At 38.7% G+C, this 21,772-nt stretch overlaps 1 protein-coding gene across 4 annotated transcripts in view; it reads right to left on the bottom strand.

Moving 5' to 3' along the window:
• Positions 1-21,772, bottom strand: part of RPTOR (regulatory associated protein of MTOR complex 1) — a 201,921-nt gene that overhangs the window by 130,313 nt on the left and 49,836 nt on the right. For all 4 annotated transcript variants that reach the window (XM_052808234.1, XM_052808233.1, XM_052808232.1 and 1 more), the window contains exons 2-3: positions 18,505-18,607; positions 15,188-15,270 (exon numbers count right to left, since the gene is read on the bottom strand). In XM_052808234.1, the coding sequence (XP_052664194.1) occupies positions 15,188-15,270; positions 18,505-18,607 (186 nt within the window). The remainder of the gene's footprint in view (positions 1-15,187; positions 15,271-18,504; positions 18,608-21,772) is intronic.

Genomic DNA, 21,772 nt, shown 5'->3' with positions numbered 1-21,772 from the left:
GCATGACATAATTCTTTTAAGTGAATCCAGAGGAAATCCAGAACAGTCTGACATGTGTGCTGAGCACATTGGTAGGAATAATAATAAACAAACAGAAACATGAATAAACACCTCCGGGAAGAGTCCATTTAGCATCTATAATGAGAAGTCATACTTTTTTTTTTTTTAATCAAACTCTTATCTTCTAGAGTTTTTTAAAGAAATCAAAGAGCACGGAGATGAGAGAAAGTATCTTTTTGATATAAACCCATTTTGATTCCCAGAAGACATTTAGCAAGATCTTAACATGAGATTTGGAAGAAAGTCCATATATAAAGACTTGCTTATAAAACAAGTGGGTGGGGGGACAATCATTAATTTTGTCCATGGAGGGAAGTCACTGTGAAGTTCCAAGGGTATCAGTTTTGTAGACCAAATCATCCAACATATTAATAAATACTACTGAAAAGGGAATGAGCAGAAATATGACAGTCTGTTGATGACGGAGGGTTATTCAGAATTACTGCAGGCAAACCCTGCGATAGGGAGTGTTTCAGCAGCAATACAGAAGAGGATATCCAATACGGACACATCTAAAAAGTTATGCAAGAAGAAACACCATTCTGTTTTTACACAGAGAACAATTAGCCTTGAACTACATACTAGCACTCAGAAACAAGATCTTGGGAGTATAAGGAGCTGTTCTGTATAAACATCAGCCCACCAGCAGTCATAAAAGCAAGTACAGAGTTAGAAATTGTCAGGAAAGCAAGAAAGAAGCAGCCCCAAAACCACTATGCCACTGTAGAGATCCAGCAAACACCTGTATCTTGAAGATGGTCTGGTTTGGGGGTTTTTTTTAGGTGTGCAATAGCTTTCACATGAGGAGTGATTAAATGGCCTAGGATTCATCTGCCAGGAGAAGTGATACAGAAGCTATACGTAACAGTGGTCTGTAAAATGAGAACCAATTATGCTTTATTCATTTTCTCTTGGCTAGCCATTATGTCTTCCAACACTAGAACTAGGTAAACTAAAATGAAAATATCCATTGACATGTTTAGAGCAAAAGAACAGAGACACACAACTTAACTAAACATTGTAGAGACAAGCATGTCCTTGCCACAAGACACCACCATTCAATCACTTCTTTGAACTATTTTAAACTTTTCAGCTTTCATAAACTCCTGGAAGAACAATATATGCAGGACAGTAAAATACCAAGACTCCACCTCCGGCTCAAAAAGCCATCAGGTGAGTAAGATACACGCTCAGTTCCTTGTGTGAAATGTTTTTATGCATCTGCAGTCGGTCAGGGTACCAGCCAGGGTCCTGAATTAGAACCAGGATAGCTCTACTGCTCCTCTTCTCTGGTACAGCCCAGTTGGTCCAGTCCAGTTACCTACCCAGACAGTTTTTAATCACCACTTCATTATTCATCTTTGCTCACTCACTATAGTCTTGGCAGGGACAGTGCTAGAACTAATCTAAGGGATAAACCTCTCCTTGGAGACTGAGCTTCCACACAGACCTCTGAGGGTCTGCATCTCAAGCAATTCTCTCCAAGCCATTTGTTCCACAAATTCTTCCAAAACACACTAACAGTTCCTGTTCCTAATAACTTTCACTACTAGTTGCTTTACACCCACTAATTTCTTTTCAATTAACTTCACTACTATGGACTTTTCACAATGTTGTTATACCCACACTTTCTTTCTTTTTCTATATATGACACTAAGTGGGCCTACTTCCAAGTCTTCTGATGTTGAAGCTGTTTTAGTGAAAAACTACGTATTTCATTCACAGCAAAAATATTTTGTTCTTTGGTTCATTCAAAACCGTTATTAATGTATCAATCCTGTGATTTACCGTGATTTAATTTTAATACTTACCAAAACACATCTTTTTTTTCTTGCATCAAAGAAAGATTTAGGATCCTGAATTTACACTGCCTTTGGAAACACATCAAAGAATAGACAAATTTAGAACTGTACAAGACCACTTTTATTTTTGTGCAATATCACAATAAATGAACAGTCTACACAGAAAAGAATTCTTTCATGAGCAGTAGAATCAAGCCAATTTTTCTCCAACTTTGCTGCTCATTTTTGGATTTTCTGTCACCTGATCAGATGTAATCTCTTTCTGAAGGTTGGGGTGTTAGTGGTGTTTTCTCTCCATACGTAGCTGTTAATGTCTGGTAAGAGTTGGGCTCAGACTGCAGCCTGTTCCTTAGCTGACCATGAGAGTAACAACATGCAGTCTGTCCTCTACCTCCATCCAGCTATTTTCACAAAATGTTCAGGACAAATTTAAATTCTGAATTGTCAACCCTTGTAAAAATAGCATGTGATGTGTTAAGGTTGGTGGGATATACGATGGATGCAAGATGCAACCACACACTGCATAGTTTTAAAAGCCTGGCTTCCTCAGAAAATCAGTCAAAAATATATTCAATCTTTGTAATTCATATAGCAACATGTTCTGCACTACCCCATTACAAGCATTTGTTTAAAATAACTCTTACTACATCAATAAAAAGTATGTCTTGTAATAAATCTGGATCCTTTTCTCTAGAGGATATCTGACATTTTATCCAAAAGCAATGTACTCTAATTTGTGCAGCTGTTTTCCACATCCACCCCAAACAAAGAAAATAGCAGCAAAATCTTAGTAAGACAGAAATCCTTTACAGGCAGCACATGACCTTGTAGTCACTCCCAGTTTGCTGTCAAGCCTGGAAAGGATAGTAGTATGACAAGTTTGTCCTAAAGTACCTGGCAAACTCTGTCTAGCACAGAACTTGGCAGGAAGCCTGCAGTCTCACAGCGGGTTTTCTGAATTGCACAACATTTGCACTGATGCAACTTTGCTGTTCATTTCCTTATGCTTGCAAACATGAGTGCCAGAGCAGGATTTTGCTGTACCAGGTCATCAGACTGCAAAACGCGGGTAGCGGAGAAGTAAACAGCTGCAAGAGCATGTTATGTGATAACTTCAGAGATCAATTCAGCAATGTAAGAAGTGATTTCAATTTATACCTACTATCAATCAATCATAAATTCAATTGCCTGTAAGCCCAAGCTGATATGACCACAATAACTCTTGGGTTAGACACTTGCATGCAAATACAAATTATTCTGAACCATATCCACAGACTCCAGGCTTTTTTTTTTTTTTTAAAAACACCTTTTAGGTGTTTTAATCTTAGGCTGTGGGCACATGACATTACCCTGATGTAAATTCATGAGGATTAATCAAAGATAATAAAAACCTGCATATTTAAGTACAAGGGAGTATGCTGGAAATCCCAAACTGATGTTACAAGCAACAGCTTAACCTGGTTAACGCAGGCCATGAAAAATGTTTCTGATAAAATTATTAGTTATTGCTAACTTGAAAAATATTAATTACAGTGAAGACGTATTATAACTTACAGATACTTAAGTTTAAATGCTAAACTAAGCCACAAGGAAGACTCTTGCAAGTCTTAGGCAAGTCCTCTGTAGATATTTGGTTGCATTTTAAAGATCCATCTCAATCTCCTCCATGCTAATATATTCACAAGCAGCCCAAGACTTAAACAGCTTAATTTGCTAGATGTCTAGGACAAAATGCATTACTAGAGCTAAGCTATAAGGGTGGAACATTTATTCGCTTGACTGTAGTCAGCAGTGTAGTGACTTTACCTTTCCTCTGCAGAGTCTTTGACCTTGCTTTTAAGTCCAATGTGAAATGAATTCTGAAGTACCTAATCCTCATTGTGTGGACTCAGTATTCAACAATACTTCCAAAAAAATACCTTTGAGCAGTCTGTTCATGAGAACTGATGTTGACAGGGAAGACAAAAATCAAGACTACTAACCTTGAATATCTGCTACAATAGATTCAGGAGACAGGTGTGTTTCTTTCTCAGCAATTACAAGCTGCTACACACTACAAGTTTGCTCCAAGATTTACAGAAATTCTACCCACCAGCCTACCCTGTATGGTAAGAATCCCTCCCTATCTGTTCAAATAAAATAAACGTTCTGAGATGGCTGCATAAATAATTGTTTATTTTTAAACAAAGGGAATTGTAAAAGAACTTAAATCTGCTTCTCATATGCCAGATCTCCATCCTCAGACTGATGACAGTTTGATGGCTTTGATGGATCACATCACAAAATGCTCTAACAGGATTTTAAGTACACACCAGGACACCTCTTTAAAACCTACTTAGTCAAATAACGTAACTCCTAAGCAACAGTGTCATTTTAGTACTATTCCTTCTTTATAACCTCTATTTTAAGAGCTCTTTAAAGTTTCAGGCTCTGCATCTTCTTGTTTCTTAAATATAAACTTAGATATTACTCAGAGCCCAGTTTAGGCTGCAGGACCACAATCTGGTGCATAAGTGAATCCTCAAACTGGTCGTCTTTATTTTCTGGTTAAAGTGCATCGTACTCAACAGGAGGAACTGCTATCCTGTACTCATGCCAGGAGAAGTTGTTAATCTTCTCAATACTAAATAATTATTTAGCAATTTCGGGTTTTCCTCTGATTGCAAAGTGATTGTTTAATGAAGCAATATTCAGATTAACAAACAGCTTAATGAGTCAGGAGAAGGAAAAATAATCATTCAGAGGTTTATGCTTTGTTAAGATCCACATGAAAGGAGTTAAAACCAAAGTATTTCAGACTTTCTCATTCTGCCTTAGAGATGAGCAGGATTATAAATAAAAATGTAAATAGTTTTCTTTGTAAGTGCTCTAAGTTTTGCACAAAACTCTGATGTCTATTCAGAAAGAAGCTTCAGTTGTCTAATACAGTATCATTTGCATGTCCAAGTTTGCAGTGACTGAATCCTTGTCCAGTGGATCCCTAGTGGTATTTACTAGATAAAGAGCACCAGGGTCGATGCAAGTGGATCTGCAGAATGCTCCTCCCTGTCTCTAATCGCCAGTGATTCACTACTCTCCATGGAACACAAAGACAAGGTATTTTTAAATAGGTCACACAGAGGCTGGGTGGTAATTACAGAAAAACGTTAATCAGATTTGAGCAGGCAGAGCTGCTTATCTCTTTCAAGAAGCCTTTCTAATATCAGTTCTTTCTTCACATCTTAGGACAAATGACATTAAGAGCACAATGGTCATATGAAAATACCCTAGAATATGCAAATCTTGCTTGTCTGCCAACTCTGGCCTCATTTTGATGACAAAATACAAAACAAAACAGACAGGCAGTATAAAACGTGAATGGATCTTAATTTCAGAATACTACAGAAAGCAAAGCAAGAGAAAGCATGGTCACTGAACAACTGCATTCAAATAGAGGATTTCAAAATTAATAGGAGTTCAGATGCTGGGTGATAAAGCAAAGGGAAAGCATTTCAGAGGCAGTCTCAGGAAGTTCCACCTTGGCAAGGAGGGCCCATTGCTTCTGCAAATGACAAAGTGTGTAAGGGAGGGGAAGGCAGTAGGTAAAATAAGAATCTTGTTCTTGGTGGCCTTAGGCCCTTAGCACCTTCCCTGCCAAGCAGGCCTTACTCAATGAGCATCTGGGAGATTCTACCGGGTCGCTCTTCGCATTTTCAAGGGGAGTTGTTTAAAATGTGCAGAAATAGCGATGGGATGTTCTGGAGCCTCTCTCCTGCAGCAATGCAGGTCTGCTTCCCAGAGAGAGCACAACTGAGGCAGGCATCATCATCCAGCAGCTGCTTGAGCAGTTTAGTGATTTTGAAGACTGCCACGTTTCAGAGAGATACGCTAACCTAAACGGTCACATTACTGCATCACTTTTCAAATAAAATGGGAAGAAATTTTGTTTGTTTACAAGTTAAACGTCCTTTTCATTGTGGTTCAGGCTTATCTTTCTAGACTTCAGCGATAGCTTTCCCCTTTGCCCCATCTCCTTCATTCAAGGTCACTCCTGCCTGCAGTGTTCGAGGCTTTCAGCAAGATGGCAAGACCCAGAGGATTTTCCCACTAAACTGATTTTGCAGGTTCGCTGACTTAGTTCCAGAATGCCAGATCACTCCTGATCTGCAATGCATGAACAGTTCAGTTCACAAAACAGCTTAATGCCACTTCCTTGTCTTTACAGCTTCTGAACACACTTCTTCACATCAGTTCATGCCTGTAACCATTTTTTCCTTCTTGTGCCCCGCTTTTCCACAAGAATCTCAGAGAAATCAGTATTAAGTACATTACTGCTGCAATTTCGAGTTTCCACTTTATTTTCAGTAGTGTGTTCAAGATTTATCAAATTTTTTTTTTCTTACTATCAAAAGAATTAAAACATGCATTCTACCTAGACTGAGCCCCAGAATTGCAGTAGGGAGCTTTCCACTTGTACAGCTTACTCCCAAATCCTTCAGTTATCATTGCTATAGGAGATTTTTTTATGTACAGCTACTCCCATCCGAAAGCAGTCACATCAGCAGTGCCTACAGATACACTGCTACAATTCAGGCTACAAAACTCCAGGGAACCTATGCAGTGGTTTAAGATGCTAAAATCTCCACAGTCGTTCATTGTGACTTCCTCCCGATGCTTAGCACCCCAACTGCAGAAGAAAATAGGTGGCCCAGTTCAGATTTTTCAGCACAAAAGAGTAGCTTCAACACAATGCATCTTTGTTGATGGTTTAAACTGAGACCCTGGTCTTGTGTCGTCCCCTGCCAAGCTATGCTGTGGATGAGTGGATGGTTGGGTTGCAGACCACTCGGAGAACTACCAAAAGGAAAACTACAAGTCAGATACTGCTTAATTTGCCCTCATTTTCTCCATATTCACAAGACATAAGAAAGTGGCTTTCATCATTTACCATACTTACAATCTGTGCTTTTCTGGCTAAACTACCAGTTCTTCTAGAGGGATATTTTGCGAAAACAGCACGTGGCTAATGGTCAAACTCCGAATGGTACCACGACAATTTTTCAGATAAAATGAGAATGTGAATAACTGGTTTTGGCAATTATGCTTGTTGACCCCTCTTCTATGACAGACTTTTTTTTTTTTTTTTGTGGAAAAAAAACACTGGTTTATGCTGAAGATAGTTGATCTTTAACAAGACAGCAAAGGATTGATACAGCAAAATTTTGCAGAGCCTGAAATAGCTGCCAGATTCAAGAGGCTGTTGGGAAATAGAAAACAACAAACATAGTCCTCTTAGGAAAAACCTGGTTTTGTTAAACAAGGTCACAATGTCTTTTTTTTTTTTTCCCTCTTCATTTTTTTGTTACATGTTCTTATATCTGCAGAGTAGGGAGAGACCAAGTACAAGTTTTTCCATTTTACATTTTCCCCTTTGGAATTCTACAGTATTTCTTCTTGCAGGAGCAATTAGTATTTGCTGTTGTTTTAAAACAAAAACCCTACAGAAATAAAGGAAAAGTATGACTCACAGAGACACCAATAATTAGGTCATGTGTTCAATTAGTTTTCATGCTTAACTAGTTACTCTTTAGGAAATGCTCAACCTTTGATGTGCAGCAGGCAACTTACCAATTAATTAGGCAGAAGGAAGCAATGTAAGGAATGAAACCTCAGAAACCGTATCAAAGCCCAGAGATATCTAATGAGGGAAACAACAGCATCAACAACAGAAAACATGCACAAAAAGGTACAGGCTTTAAATTATCTGTTTCAAGTATCTTGGCTGTACTTCCTTTGAAATTAAGAGAAAACTGTTGGGAAGCAGACTAGAAAAGAGAAAGAAGCAGCCTCGTTTGATCAGAAAAGCATCAGTGTTTCCTTGAAGGCTTGCCACAAAAAATATAATCTATCCGCATTGTATGAGATGTCTCCTCAGAGACCATCACTCGCTGGTGGATGCGAGCTGCAAGAGGCATCACACAACATATGATATCGGATTAGAAAAAAAATAGGAAAACCTTTTATTTAAAAACCTGCATAGTTAAGCACAATGGGACACACACACACTGCTGGGAGTCTCAACCTGGGACCAACACCTCGGGGGAAAAGATAATATATAGCTATAGTTCAACTAACTAACTAACTAACTATTTCTATTAATGCCACACATAAAAGGAACAGGCATGCCTATCTGGGATTAGTACCATGTTTCTCAGTTCCCTTAGGCCTACTTCAATAAAAGATTGCTGCAGTCACTCCTCCTTGACTATGTCACCTCTTTGAACTGAGTGAAAAAATGGGTACAACCATGTAAATTAAATGGGCTGGAAAGACCTAAAACATGCCTATATCTGCCAGACTAATGAGTTCAGATATGTTACTGCCTGTCTCTTAATAAGTGACACTAATGTAAGTAATGGAGCATCAAAAAGAGAACTGCATAAGGAACAGAAGCAAAACTGCTGTGTGACAGTGTCCACACCACCATTAACACAGCATCCTCAATGACTAGGGATGCTACAGATGCAGGCAAATACCAATATTTGCTTTCAAGCCACCCTTCCCAAAGGCTTTCTAAAAGTTTATTTAATCCTGCCTTCTAGATTTCTCCACTCCTTCCCCTAACTGGGATTTTCATCACCCTTCATAGCTCATAGTTCTCCTTCAGTCCGGGGATGTCCATTCAGGTGGAGCTATAATGAAATACAACTAATCCCATTAGATAATCAAAATAGTGCAGATGACTGTCTTAGCAAAAAAGGAGGAAGTGGAGACAACAATGTAGTACTTGAATTAGAAAAATCAATACTGTAATTGACTTTGTTTTATTTAGGCAAGTGGGTATAAAGGGAAGAAAATTCTTTGGGATGTAATGTTTAAAGCTCTTCAGCGTTGCTGGTGTTGGTTATGGCAAGGGAAGTACAAAAGCCCTACAGCTACTGGCCTGAAGGGACAGGAGGGGGAGTGGGGGAAATAGACGTTGCACAAATGACAAATTACAGACCTTGCTGTGGTTAAATCTTACAGAGAGGTACAAACCTCTCACACGCCATTAAGTTACTTATCAGAGGATGTAAAAAATCCCAAATTCCATAGAAGAATTGACTTTCAACTTGAAGTAAAGGTCTATATAAAAAGCAAGATCCCACTAAAACAGTTTTGTAGGATCTCAGAACAGCTCAGAGTGCGTCGCACCTCTGTACCTTCACTGGCTCGCTTCCAAATCTCTCCAAGACCAGAGCCCAATGCCCACTCCCTTCAGTGGCAAGATGGCCTGTTTAAAGAAACTGACACTTGAACGTTGTACCCCTGCAACTGGCGTCAATGAACAGCAAATATTCAAATTGCTACAAGGGTCTCCAGAGCAATTTTCCCCCTCCCCTGAAACCTCCATACACATCAAAATAAGATACCAGACCAAAGTTCACCTTAAATATAGCAGAGAACGCAACTTTCCTTTTATTCTAACCCATTCATGGTCCTCAACTCTTGTGTATCGTAACTAAAGTTTTATTTTCTGTAACAGTCCAGCTTAAAGGGTAACAGTTCCACTCCAGTTCTTGGCTTTGCTTGGCAGCAAGGCTGTCAAGGTTCTTTGACGGACCTAGTGAACACGCCAATTACATACTGCTTCAGCTCGAAGAACACGCTGTTTGTAATTACTCTCTAGATATCCTCTCCTCCAGCTCTACTATTACTCCTCTTCTTTTCACCTTCCAAACCTTATTTCTTTCAGTAATCACACATGCAAACCGAATTTACCGACATCGCTACACTCTGGTCTGTTCCAAACCTATTGCTCTCGGTATATTCTCTTCCACCTGGTGACTGCACTTTCAAAACTCCCCTACAACCATTTGCCTCTTATTTCTATATTGTACCATGCTGTAACATTTACCAGCACGTTTAGAGTCGGGCTTCTGTTATGCTAAGACCCTATCACATTGACTGCTATTGTTTTACTGCCTCTTTGTACTCTCCCATTTGTTTGCATCAGTCTTATTTGAGACTGCGAGCTGTGCAGCAGCAGTTTCCATGTCATCTGTACACCTGGCTCAGCCGAACCCTCCTCCACAACCAGGGCTCCTGTGCGCTGCAAGAATACAATTAAAAAAAAAAAAAAAAAAAAGGCAAAAAAGGGAATCCTTACCAAACCACACTCAAGGGAGTCACAAACATCTGCTTTTCAGTGGTCTCACAGCTAGCTGTGCAAAGACCACCGCATGGCACAAACTCTCAGGAAAAGGAGGAAGATTTTAAAAAACTTAAAACATTAATTTTCACTGGGACAAGATCCTGCTCCTCCAGTGTTACAAATGCACTTCGTGAGCAGTAGAGGAATCTAAGTGTCTCTGAGACAGCTTTCTTAACCTCACCTCTACTAAGAAAGAGTTACGAACAGCAGTTTTTGACCTTCCACTGGCAGGACTGGGAAAGTTTCTGTTAGAGAACAAAGAACAGTACTGCAAAAAGCACCTGTGTAGGTGTAGGAGTGCCATTGGGATTCATTTGGACTAGTAGAAATCACAACAGAAGCAACACAATTCTTGAGCAAGATGAGAGAAAGGAAGAAAAGTCCTGTGAATTTTCTGGTCAGTTTAGAGTTAAAGAAACTGGTCAAAAGCCATAGCCAACAAAAAGAAAAAAAAAAATCTATAATTTCATGCAAATTTAATAAGCATATGCTCCAGACTACCTCATACCAGATCCTGAATTATGTAAACTGTGCATCATTCAACCTACAGTTCTGCCTTTGGCTACACAGCCGTATTCTCAAAGGCATACACACAGTAATGGAAACAAAGGAAACTTTATTGTCTAGGGAAGGCTAGATGCCAAGTAATGAGATGTCCATTACGAGAAAGGGGAGAAAAAAAAGTCTGGCATCCTTCTAAGAACGAAGCCAGCAATCACAGATCAACCTCTTCTCATAGCATTCTGTGCAATACTGCACACAATGATCATTTTACACAGGGTAACTGGCACTTTTTATACCAAAGTACTGTAGCTCAGTTCAGAGAACTCCAGCCAAGAGGATGCAGAAAAAGACACTCTCTCAAACCAGTCCACAAGAAAAGGAACAGCGTGCTGAACAGAGAAGCAGTAGAAAGCTGAATAACACCTTCATCCTCTCCACTAACCCCTCTGCTCCAGCTCTGCAAATGTTACAGCAAAGAACCCAAGTCCCAGGCTCTGCTGATAAATGGATGTAAACTGGGACTTAAGTTTCTGCTCATAAAAATCCTCACTAGCTACTGCATCTCTATAAACCATCTCACTGCAGCAGCACTCAGAATTCACAGTCTATTACTCCTATTTTCAAACAAAGTCTCTTGACTTTTAAACTAAGGAAAGTTCCTGCCTTTTGAATGGCATAACATGCAACACCACCAAGAAAACTAAATTTGCATCCAAACAACAGGGAAGATATTTGCTACTTACTGCCAGCACAAGCCAAGGAGTGCTCTCACTGGTCACTTACTACAATGTTGCACCTAACACAGGCAGTATTCTGCAAAGGGTAATAAATGAAGATCAGAAGCAGAGAAATACCATTTCAATGTGATCAATTTCTTATCTAAATATTTTAAATACAGAGCATGCGAAGAATCTCCAATAGAACTTTAAAGTATTTTATTCTGGGCAATTAAAGTGATATAATGTGCTGTCTCAGCTAAAGGCTCTCCTTTCTCATGGTGTTATGCTGACACTGCCTGCCAAACTCTTTAATCTAGGCCCTGTAACCGGCAAGCCCCAGTTTTGCTCAGCTCCACCAGCCATTTGCTAATTGATCAGTCCGCAGATTCCCCCAAACACCAGAAGAGCAGTCCCAGGGAAGGTTTTTCCCCTCCAATCAGGCTGGGCACTATGGGGTCCTGTGCTCTTAACTTTCACTACCTTTTTCTCCTTTCATTCTCAGCTGCTTAAGCAACCCCTTTTATCCCCTGTAATTGAGCCTGCTTTCCAGATTACCCTCAGGTTTAACCCCTTCCACGCCCAGTGAAACTCAAAACCCATGACCCAAGGTAGTATTAGAGAAGAGCTCTTTTTTTTTCTTTCCACTTTTCACTACCACCTAAATTACCTTTGCACTGAATTGCAAAAACTCTCCCTTGTTCAGAAATTTCTTTATAAAGACAGATGAAGCCTACAGTTTTGTCATCTCCTACTCTCTTCCCCCAGTAAAATTTTCATTTGAGAACTGCAATGAAATGACTGAATATTGTTTAACTGCAGTATTTTGCAGATGAAACAACAGCTGAAGCATTTTTTACTCCCGCAGCACACAAATTTATGTAGCTACACAACAATAAAGCAAAGTCTTAAATTTAATCAGAAGAAATACTTCAAGCAATGGCAAGCTGTTAAATTATTTAGAAAGGGGCTCAATAAGACCTGGAAGGAAATATGCATCAGCTGTGCAGCCTGGGAGCTTCCAGAAACAAAGAATTTTCATGCTTACCCCTTTTAAGGCTTTTTCATATAAGCTATTTGTATTTAACAAAAACAGGCGTGTATTTGAACAACATCCTACAAATTATAAGCAGGCAAGCACTGCACTAGTAGTGATGTCACAGGACTTCCCACTCAGCGTTTATTACTGACATGATCCATTTACCAGTAGTTAGCACCATTTGTGCATTCACAGTAAGATATTGACGACGGGCATTTCCTAGTGTAAGGATTGACAGTGACAGCCCAGTGATATTGGCTATTTCAGAAGATTTTAATGACTTGGTCTTTTTTTCAGACTGCCTAGTTTTCCCCAAATCATCTTCCTTCCATCAATTCTTCAACAATTCCAAAACACTGAGAAATAGACAAAACTAGATGTATTAGTATTTATATGAAAGGTCTAGGAAATTCAATAATGTTCCTATTGTTTTATTGCAGATGGCACATCAACTTCTCTTTATTACTGCAGAAAACTCAAGAGCCCTGTAGAGTGCAATAAAACGGTACGTGTATAGCTTTGCAATGTTTCAAAGGGCTGTGATTTACTGTTCAGAACCAGGCACCTTGCACACAAACATCTGAGCTCAGTAATTGCCTCATGTTTTGTGCAAACTCTACAAGGCAGCGTGAGGTCGGCCCACACAGGGTACCTGCTGCTTCTAGATGCCTGTCCCTCATTCCCCAGTAATATGGACTCCATTATTAAACGACAGAGAAAAAGGTTTGTTTTCACCTTTGCATCAAGATGTTTTACTCTTCTATTTGATTTCAGACACTATTTGAATTTTCTGCCAAATTCTTTGGCTGCTAGAGAGAGATTTTAAAAAATTGTCAACGTACCTAGAGGAAAAACGCAAGAGTAAATTCTCTTGTCTTAAATATATACCATATATGCTTCAAGACAAGTCCTTCTTATATAAATATACTTACAAAACACTTCAGAAAAAAGCATACCCACAGATGATTTTCCACAGATTTAATAATGTAAACATTTCACCACTAAAAACAGTAAGTCTCCTTCAGGTAATACATTCAGCTTTTACTGAATGATAAACTCACTTCTAGTCAGTCAACCCTGAATAAGGGAGCAGGGAAGTATCGCACAAAGGCAAGAGGCAAAGAACCGGTACAAACTGTATTTACATTCAAATTGCTCTGAATATAATATTATTTCCATCAAGTTTGAATTAGAAAGTAGAAGAGGAACTTGGAACGCATACAACAAACTACTTCACCAGCAGCCTTTAACAACACACATGCCAACAACCCTTTTTTCAGTGAAAAATATTCTCAGCAGTGTCTGGCAAAAGAAAAGTTTGTATTTACTACTGCAAAGATAATCTCAAAGCCACTTGTCCTTTATCTGAAGGTATCAGTCCTTCATGAAGGAATGGAAGACTTGGGGGGGGAGCAGGGAAAGAATAAAAACCCAAGTTCTCTATCTCCCTGTAGGAACAGGGATGTTCAGAGCTTCTAGGTTCCAGACCCAAACAAAATATCAGCAGTGGCAATCTATCTTTATTGATTCTATAAAGAAACTAGTAAATGAATGTAACCCATCACAGTTTAAATAGAAGGACTGATTAAAAGTACTTAAGGGCACTGCTAACACAAAGGCCTTCTCAACCAGTTGTCCTCTACAGAGGACAGGGAAGTACCAGTAACTTTTCCAGTTGCAGACCGTACTCTTAAACTATATACTAACAGACATTACAGAGACATTCAGTAGATTATTTATACATTAAATAAGGTAGTGAGCAATGTTAGAAATAGAAAATATAGTCCTGGTGCTGACAAAAGTGCATGTAATTATTATTGAAGACAATCTAAAAGGAAGAGAAGAAATAATGCCTCCCTAAAAACTGAAGGCCAGGTTAGCATGCATGCCACATCATAAGGAAAAAAAAAGTTAAAGCAAATCTACAGGCAGGTTCATTCAGTGAAGTTACTGTTTCTGTTTGGGTTACACATTACACGCTTATAATGATAAATTTATGATTTAGTAGTCAATAGTCCACGTACTTTGAAGAGGAATATTTTGACCCCCAACTGCCTTGAGCATACAGATAAGGACATGAACATACCAGGGAATATTAACAGTGAAGACAATTCTACAGTTTGGTTTTTGTATCTATTTGGAAAACGCTGCAGACTTCAAATTTCATTCTTTAGATCTTTCTGTAGTTTATTTACTGAGACACATGAAACTATGGACATTGAAATATCCAGAAGCAAAACACTTCCCCAATGGTGAAAGAGTGAGATGTTACAAAACAGGAAATAAATAGTCAGTTGCTTGCATGTTTCTTTAACTCCTGCTTTGTGTCACTACCATTCAAAACATTCATTTTCAAAAATGTATACACACATTATACTTTAGTTAGAATTAGCAGTTACCAAAGCTCTGAAATCATGTTTTACAACAAAGCCAAAAGCCTTCCTCAGCTACTAACTGTACAACATTCATTTGTTCCAAAAGATAAAAACAGTACTGATGAGTGCGGGGACACAGTTTTGAACTACCCAAGGCCAAACACATTTTTATAACAGAAGAAACTATAAACTCAGAATGAAAAACTTCAGAACATCTCAAAAATACAATAAAGTCAGCAGAACCTAAATTTTAAAAAATCACGGTAGGACTTAGTACTTTAAACAAATACCCCAGACATAATCAAAGAAAGTGCTAGCCAAGAGGGGCATCAGCTAGAAAGCTATCAAGTTTGACAGGCTGCAAGAATTTATTCACACTGATGGATGAAGGAGGCAACAAATGCTGCAAGAGCACCTCGCCACGTAACAGACACACATCTTAGCTTTCTGCCGTTGAATGTTATCACAAAGGAGTATCATATCTATAGCTGCAGAGGGGAAGCCCAACGAATACTTACTCTTGGCTGCCAGTTTTCATACTGCTTCTGTAAATTTGCACCAATGGTTTCCAGAGCTTTTTGAGGACCCATTGACAGAGGATCTAGGAAATATAATACAAATGAGTATTTTTGACCACAACTGAATCACTCAGCTTGACCAGAGGCAGAAATTATTTCCAACTCTATGTGCATTTAACCCTTTAGCTACTCCACATTATGTTTCTGTAAAATCCAGATCTACAACCTGGGAGATCAAAGTCTACATCAAAGCATAAACACCACCCCCCTTTGCAGAAGAAAGAAGCCAAAAGCTTTCCACACTTTCCCTCTCCAGTGTTCTGCTTGCAAGAAAGATCATTTAATGACATTTTAATGCAGGTTCCTTTCATGCATTCAATTTCAAATTCATAAACATTACATTCTTCATGGAATTTACTTGGGTACAATATCCAACAATTATCCCCAAATTCTTCACTCAAGTACAAATTAAATACCATTAAAGACTATCAAATCTGGAAGATTTCTCTCACTAAGGTAATAAATGCAATTTTATTTGGAAAGACAGGAGAGGCATTACATTTGTTTCTTTTAATATTGAAAAAAGGTTTCTATAGTAAATAATGACAAAAATTTAAATTGGTGAAATATTTGACGATAAACATTTTTTCTTGATGAATGCAAAATCCTGCTTAATTTACTTCCATTGCTTACTGCTTCAGAGATTATAAGCCATTTGTAATTTTTAAGAAGTTAATTTCATCACTAGATAATTGCCACCATCCATACATACCAATACAATTTCAGCTTATGTGCTTTATTCAAAAAACATGGCCATATAATTGACACTATTAATAAAGTTTCAAAAAAACCTAGAAGCTAATATTTTGCAATTTAATATAATTTTAGAAGCATTTAACCAAAACAATGAAGTTATTTTTTTTAAATCTTTACAAATATTCTACCTTGTACTGTTAGAAACAAAATATAATAAAGTAGGATGAAAGCAGGATTTTATGACTTAATTTTCCTTAAATGAATAAAAGCTAGGATCCTATTTAAATTTTAGTATACTTTTGTAGAAAGATTTAAGGTAATGTGAGTATACCATTTACCTTTTTTCAAAACAAACACAAACAGTAGTAAATTGTCTGCTCAGACTTCAAGAAGCCTGTCTACTGCCTTTGGCTGAGCTGCAGCTGTTGTTCCAGAAGCCTCGCCAGAGCCGTCTCCAGGACGGAATGAGCACCCGCTCCCCACTACAGACCCTGCCGTTGCAGCACTCACTGACATACCTTTCAGAAACATCTATATATATTGCAGCAGTCTTTGTTCCTCTGAACTGCAACAGTCCCCTTGCTATTTAAGGTGAGCTGATACCCTTGAGATGTTGAACAGTAATCCCCCCAAAGTATTCACACTGCCTTGTAACATCATTTGTTAGTTAATATGTCATTAGCTACTGCTCAAATTAAAAAAAAAGGAAACAAAAAAATAGCATAAACACACCAGAATTTTGAGTCCTTCAAAAGGACCAAACTGAAGTTCAGAAAAAGAAATTAAAAATACTTCACACGCACTTTCACAGCAGAGGAATGTAGTTTGTGGACTCTGGAGTGCCTTCAGAGCAATTAGCATTATTAACAATACCCTTTATACAAAAACAAAGTACACTGGTGCCATTCCAAGAGCCAAACAATGGAAATTAATTATTTTTCTAAATATAGCTCATGCCACCACAGTCATTACGTGAGCTTTCAACCTCCCTTGTTGAGTGCATACGTAAGGCTAGCGAACGCCTGCAGATATGTAGGCCAAGATACCTTCGGTATCATCACGGCATGAAGCTCTCTGTGCCTTCAACCGTGCCAGGTTGACACTGTAGCACCGATGTCAGCTAAGGCTTAATTCTGGAGAAAAACAAAACACTTCAGATGTTCTAAGGGTGCATCTGGAAGGTACAGCGAGAACTGCAAGCAGCTTTTGTCTGAGACTGCAACAGCCATTTGTCACCAGAGTTCACAAGCTGGTGATCTCAGCTCAGTTGTAAATAGCAGCAATTGCACCAAAATTATTTCCACACTTCCTTGCACATCTGGCAAAGACATTATGTTTCCACAATACACACCATTAGCTTCTCTTGAGACTGTTGTATAGAAGAAAAAAAACAGCAGATATTTTTGCAATTACCTTTTTCAGATAGTTAAAGTTGGCTAGAAATGGAAATGAGTACTTGTGTATATATACACACTAAAAATTTAATTAAAAAACTGCATTCAAAATTCTTTGTTGATGATAGTCACTAATAACCTTATTTTAATGACTCTGCAACGCTCCTCATTCTCTTTGCTCTGTACTCGTGCATCAATGAGAAATCAGAGCTGTTCTCTCGACTGAATAGATGTATTTGTTAGTGCATGCTCATGGCTTTTTAACTGCTTTAAAGTCATCAGCTTTTTTAGGTTAAAAAAAATGAGATGCTATGATTCATAAAGCAGGTAAGGCAAGGTTAGACACGAGATGTTCTGAAAGTTTTTAAAGAAATTCAGTTTGTGCAATGATTAATTTGCTTCTGCAGCCTATCGTAAGCCCCAGAGTTTAGGATTATAGTGCTCTGCATGTTACTTGCTGAAGACTGAACATTTTCAACTCCTAGATGAAAAACAAATCTCTCTTAGAAAGCTTTCTTATACAAGGTATTTCCTCCTAATATTACTTCAGATTTGTTTCACCTTGATAATCAGACTTGATCTCCAAAACCAAGGGAACTTTCAATTTATCAACAAAAAACTAGGAATTTAGTCCAATACTGCATCAAAGTAGCAAGCCCAGGTGTTGGAACGGCTAGCAAGACATCCTTGGGAATAATTCCAGGTCTTCTGAATTCATGATCCCAATTAAAATAGCCCCAGAGCAGTCACCTCAACATGCAGTAAAGTCCATGCATTTTATAGAAACTTATTTCTGTATTGTATGAGGTAGGGTAATTTTAAACCTTTGCAGATCACAGTACTTTAAAGATGTAACTGCTCAGAGATTTCCTTAGATATTTATAAATCTACAACAATGAAAAGAAAGCTAAGTAGCTAATTAACAGCTTTTTTTCTCTATGCTATCTCATTTTAGAATAAAGCAGGAAAGACGACCTATGGCAGCAGTTACTGCTGGACTCTTAATTAACTCATATAGACAAAGTGAAATCAGATGCCAGATTTCCTTTTGTTCACTGTAGTTTTAAGTCCAGGAAACACACAACTTCAAGATTACTATACATACTATAACTCAGTATTTATAAAACTAATAGAGTTAGCTGGAGCTTGGAAGTTCTCAAGACTTACCGATCCAACACTCCAGACGGGCACAGGGAGTAGTTTTCACTACATCAGGAGGGTCCACACCGACATTTAGGCACAAAACTAAGGCAACACTAACAGTCTTCATCTGCAAAGACAGACAATAAAATGCTTGCTTAGAAACAAAATCAATTTTCACTTGTGTTGAAATTTTACCACTGCTATAACTTTTGAAGGGTTTCTACAAACCTTTGTTATCTGCTCTTTAACATGGACTATTTTAAGCAAGGCATGACTGATTAAATTTTTTTTTTAAACAGAACAGTACTTAGACTTTATGTTACTATTTTTATTATTATTTCCAGAGCCCATTCTTCTTTACAGAGCATGGAAATGGATATACAGTGGACTTCTGCTACTCAAATTAGTCACTGTCCAACTGAAATACATTATTAAAACATGAGAATATGCTATTCAGGGTCCCTGATCAATATTATGGTATAGTATGTCCTCTCTAATATTAAAACTAAAAGCATTACAAGGGAAAAACACCCAAGTGACCAACCGAACCATAACAAAACGTTTAGTCCATTTTTTTGTTTTGTTTTCTTCCCATGTCAGTTACCCTGGATAGCCTTATTTTAGGAGAAATCATCACTTGGCTCCCCTTCCTGGTCTTGGCTATAGCTGCTGCTTCAGTACCAGTCCCACAGCCCTGCCCAGGCAGCACATTCAGCCACGCTGCTGGAGCCACAAGGGGCACCACGAACACAGCAAATCCAAACCCACTGACACCTTGCCTGTGACCGAAAAGCTGCATTAAAGCAGTGACTAAGCACTACGGCCAGTTAAAAATATTGCTTGAAAATTATTATTTCACGTCTTTATGCTCTTTTCTAAACTCCCTTATCCCAATACCTAAACCAGAGAAGGAAAACAAAAGAAGTAACGTGGCTCACAGTACTTCCATCGAGTGTTCGGCACTCGCTCACTTGTCTGAAGCGAGGCCACCCACATCTCCACTTCCCCAGGGTGCTCATTACAATTCAGAATGCAGGCAAAAAGAAAAAAAAAAAAAATCCAAACTTCACACTTACAGAAAAAGCTAGAGCCACACAAATGTATAATTTCTAAAGAAACTAGAAACTGGAGCAGAGAGTCACTATTCACACCAACAAGGGGGGACAGGCTCTACATCAGGACAGAAATTCTGCAGTGTCCACTCACTCCCTTGTCTATGATGGGGAACCCGAGTAAAAAATTAGCAAAAAACCTGGTTAATGGCCTCATCCCAAACTATGTTCTTGCTAGCAAAACCCTGCAATCACGTAGGAGTTACTCATCCCCATGAGTTAACAAGGAGGAAGCAGCACTTTCCAGAATACAGATGAACACAGGAGTCTGAATGAGGATTCCCTCACTGGCATTTCACGAGGGTTCCCAAAGGAGTGCACACAGATGGGGTGACAAGGTCCAGAGCTGATGTTTAGCACTAAGTACACATGCACTAAGAGAACTTTATCAAAATTAAGAACAATACATAGTAAAAGTATAGTTACTGGCAAAATGAGGATCAGCTGCAAGATGCAGCTTGGTCCTCCAAAGCTGAGAGCAGTCAGGTAGCCCTGAGGCAACACCACCAAGACTTGGATGCCTGCAACCAAACCTGGGGGCTCCCGATGGAGAGCAGACGTCTGTGCTGACAACCAACCTGATTCATTCCTCTCCCCCTGGAAGTCTTTTCCATCCTCCTCCCCCTCTATCTGCTTCCCTTATCTTTGGCTTTCATCTCTCTTTTCACCTCGCTTTCCTTCACTTATTTTATCAACACCAAACTGCTACCCTCAAAAATAAATTGTGCCAGCAATTGTTGACACTTTTCACGTTGTTCACACACATCTTACCCTTCCCTCTCATTTTTTGGTTTAGAAAATTACTTCATCTGGACAGAGGGCAACCGCTGCCCTGGTTTTAGAGAACCCAGCACAAAGATCTCACTAGTCATTCACTACAATAAAGACTTCAATAAAAACCATTCTACAACAGCTGCAACAAAAACATGATATATTTACAAATGTAACAGGCACATACCACATGGTTCACAAGAAGTGCACCCAGTTAAAAAAAAGCTACTTCAACATCCAAGTATTGACTGATTTACCTCCCAATCCAAACCACACACAGAGAATCCATGACCCACACAGAAGGATACCAGACTTCTTCCCCAGCCCAAGAACCGCATACCACTACACTAGGAGTTATTTTCAGGAAACAGATACACTGAGGAAACGGCCTCATATTGCACTAAGGGAGGTTTAGATTGGATATTAGGAAAAATTTCTTCACCAAAAGGGTTATCAAGTGCTGGAACAGGCTGCCCAGGGAAGTGGTTGAGTCACCATCCCTGGAGGTATTTAAAAGACTTGTAGGTGTGGTGCTCAGGGACATGGTTTAGTAGTGGATTTGGCAGTGTTAGGTTTACGGTTGGACTCGATCTTGAGGGTCTTTTCCAACCCAAAATGATTCTATGATCCTATGATTTTCAAGGTAGCAAAATAATACCCAGCACTAGTAAAAGGAAGAATAGTTCCAAAATTTTTCAATTCATCCAGTACAAAATTTGTATGTTATAAAAACGGACTGATTTTTAAAAGTGATCAGAGGTGGCCTGGAAGCTCCATGCACTTTCTGTTACCAGTACATCCATTACTGGGCTCTGTGAACAGATTAGCTCCTACATGATGCAGGCTGCAGTACGTAAGTGGCAATTGGATGAAAACAGTTCCCTTTAGTCTTAAAGCCTAAGGGACAGGCTTTCTACCCAGTAAAGCAGATGTCTGGCATGGGACACTTCAGTGACTTATTTTTCCTCAGCAAGTGCACTTGGCTTTCTTCCTGCTCACCTATTTCATGTACAGTATTGACTATTGCACCAATGAAAACATCATGTTACTTCGATGTTGCAATAAATACTTATTACAACATGCAATTTGAAACCTTTCTATTCGTTTTGAGAAGATAACAAAAGATAAGGAAATAACTTAATTTTGAAAGCAACACCTTTCAAGATTATAATTTAGTGTCATCTTTTCCTGCCTTCCCTTTCCCAAAACCCACAGAATATGTTTAAAACAGTAATAGGCACACAGTTCCTGTTGAGACTTTTGGCTTGACCCACCTGTGCACTAGGCAAAAATAAGAAATTAATCATATTTAACAAAAGATCTTCAATAGGTAACACTTTACTATTTCAAGAAGCATAGAAGTGTTATGTACCAACTACACATATTTGTTGAGAATAGTAGTGCTTAGC

The sequence above is a fragment of the Harpia harpyja genome, chromosome 14 (assembly GCF_026419915.1).
Source record: "Harpia harpyja isolate bHarHar1 chromosome 14, bHarHar1 primary haplotype, whole genome shotgun sequence".
NCBI lineage: Eukaryota > Metazoa > Chordata > Aves > Accipitriformes > Accipitridae > Harpia > Harpia harpyja.
Note: the sequence above shows the minus strand (reverse complement) of the source record. Positions and strands in the feature narration are given on the sequence as shown.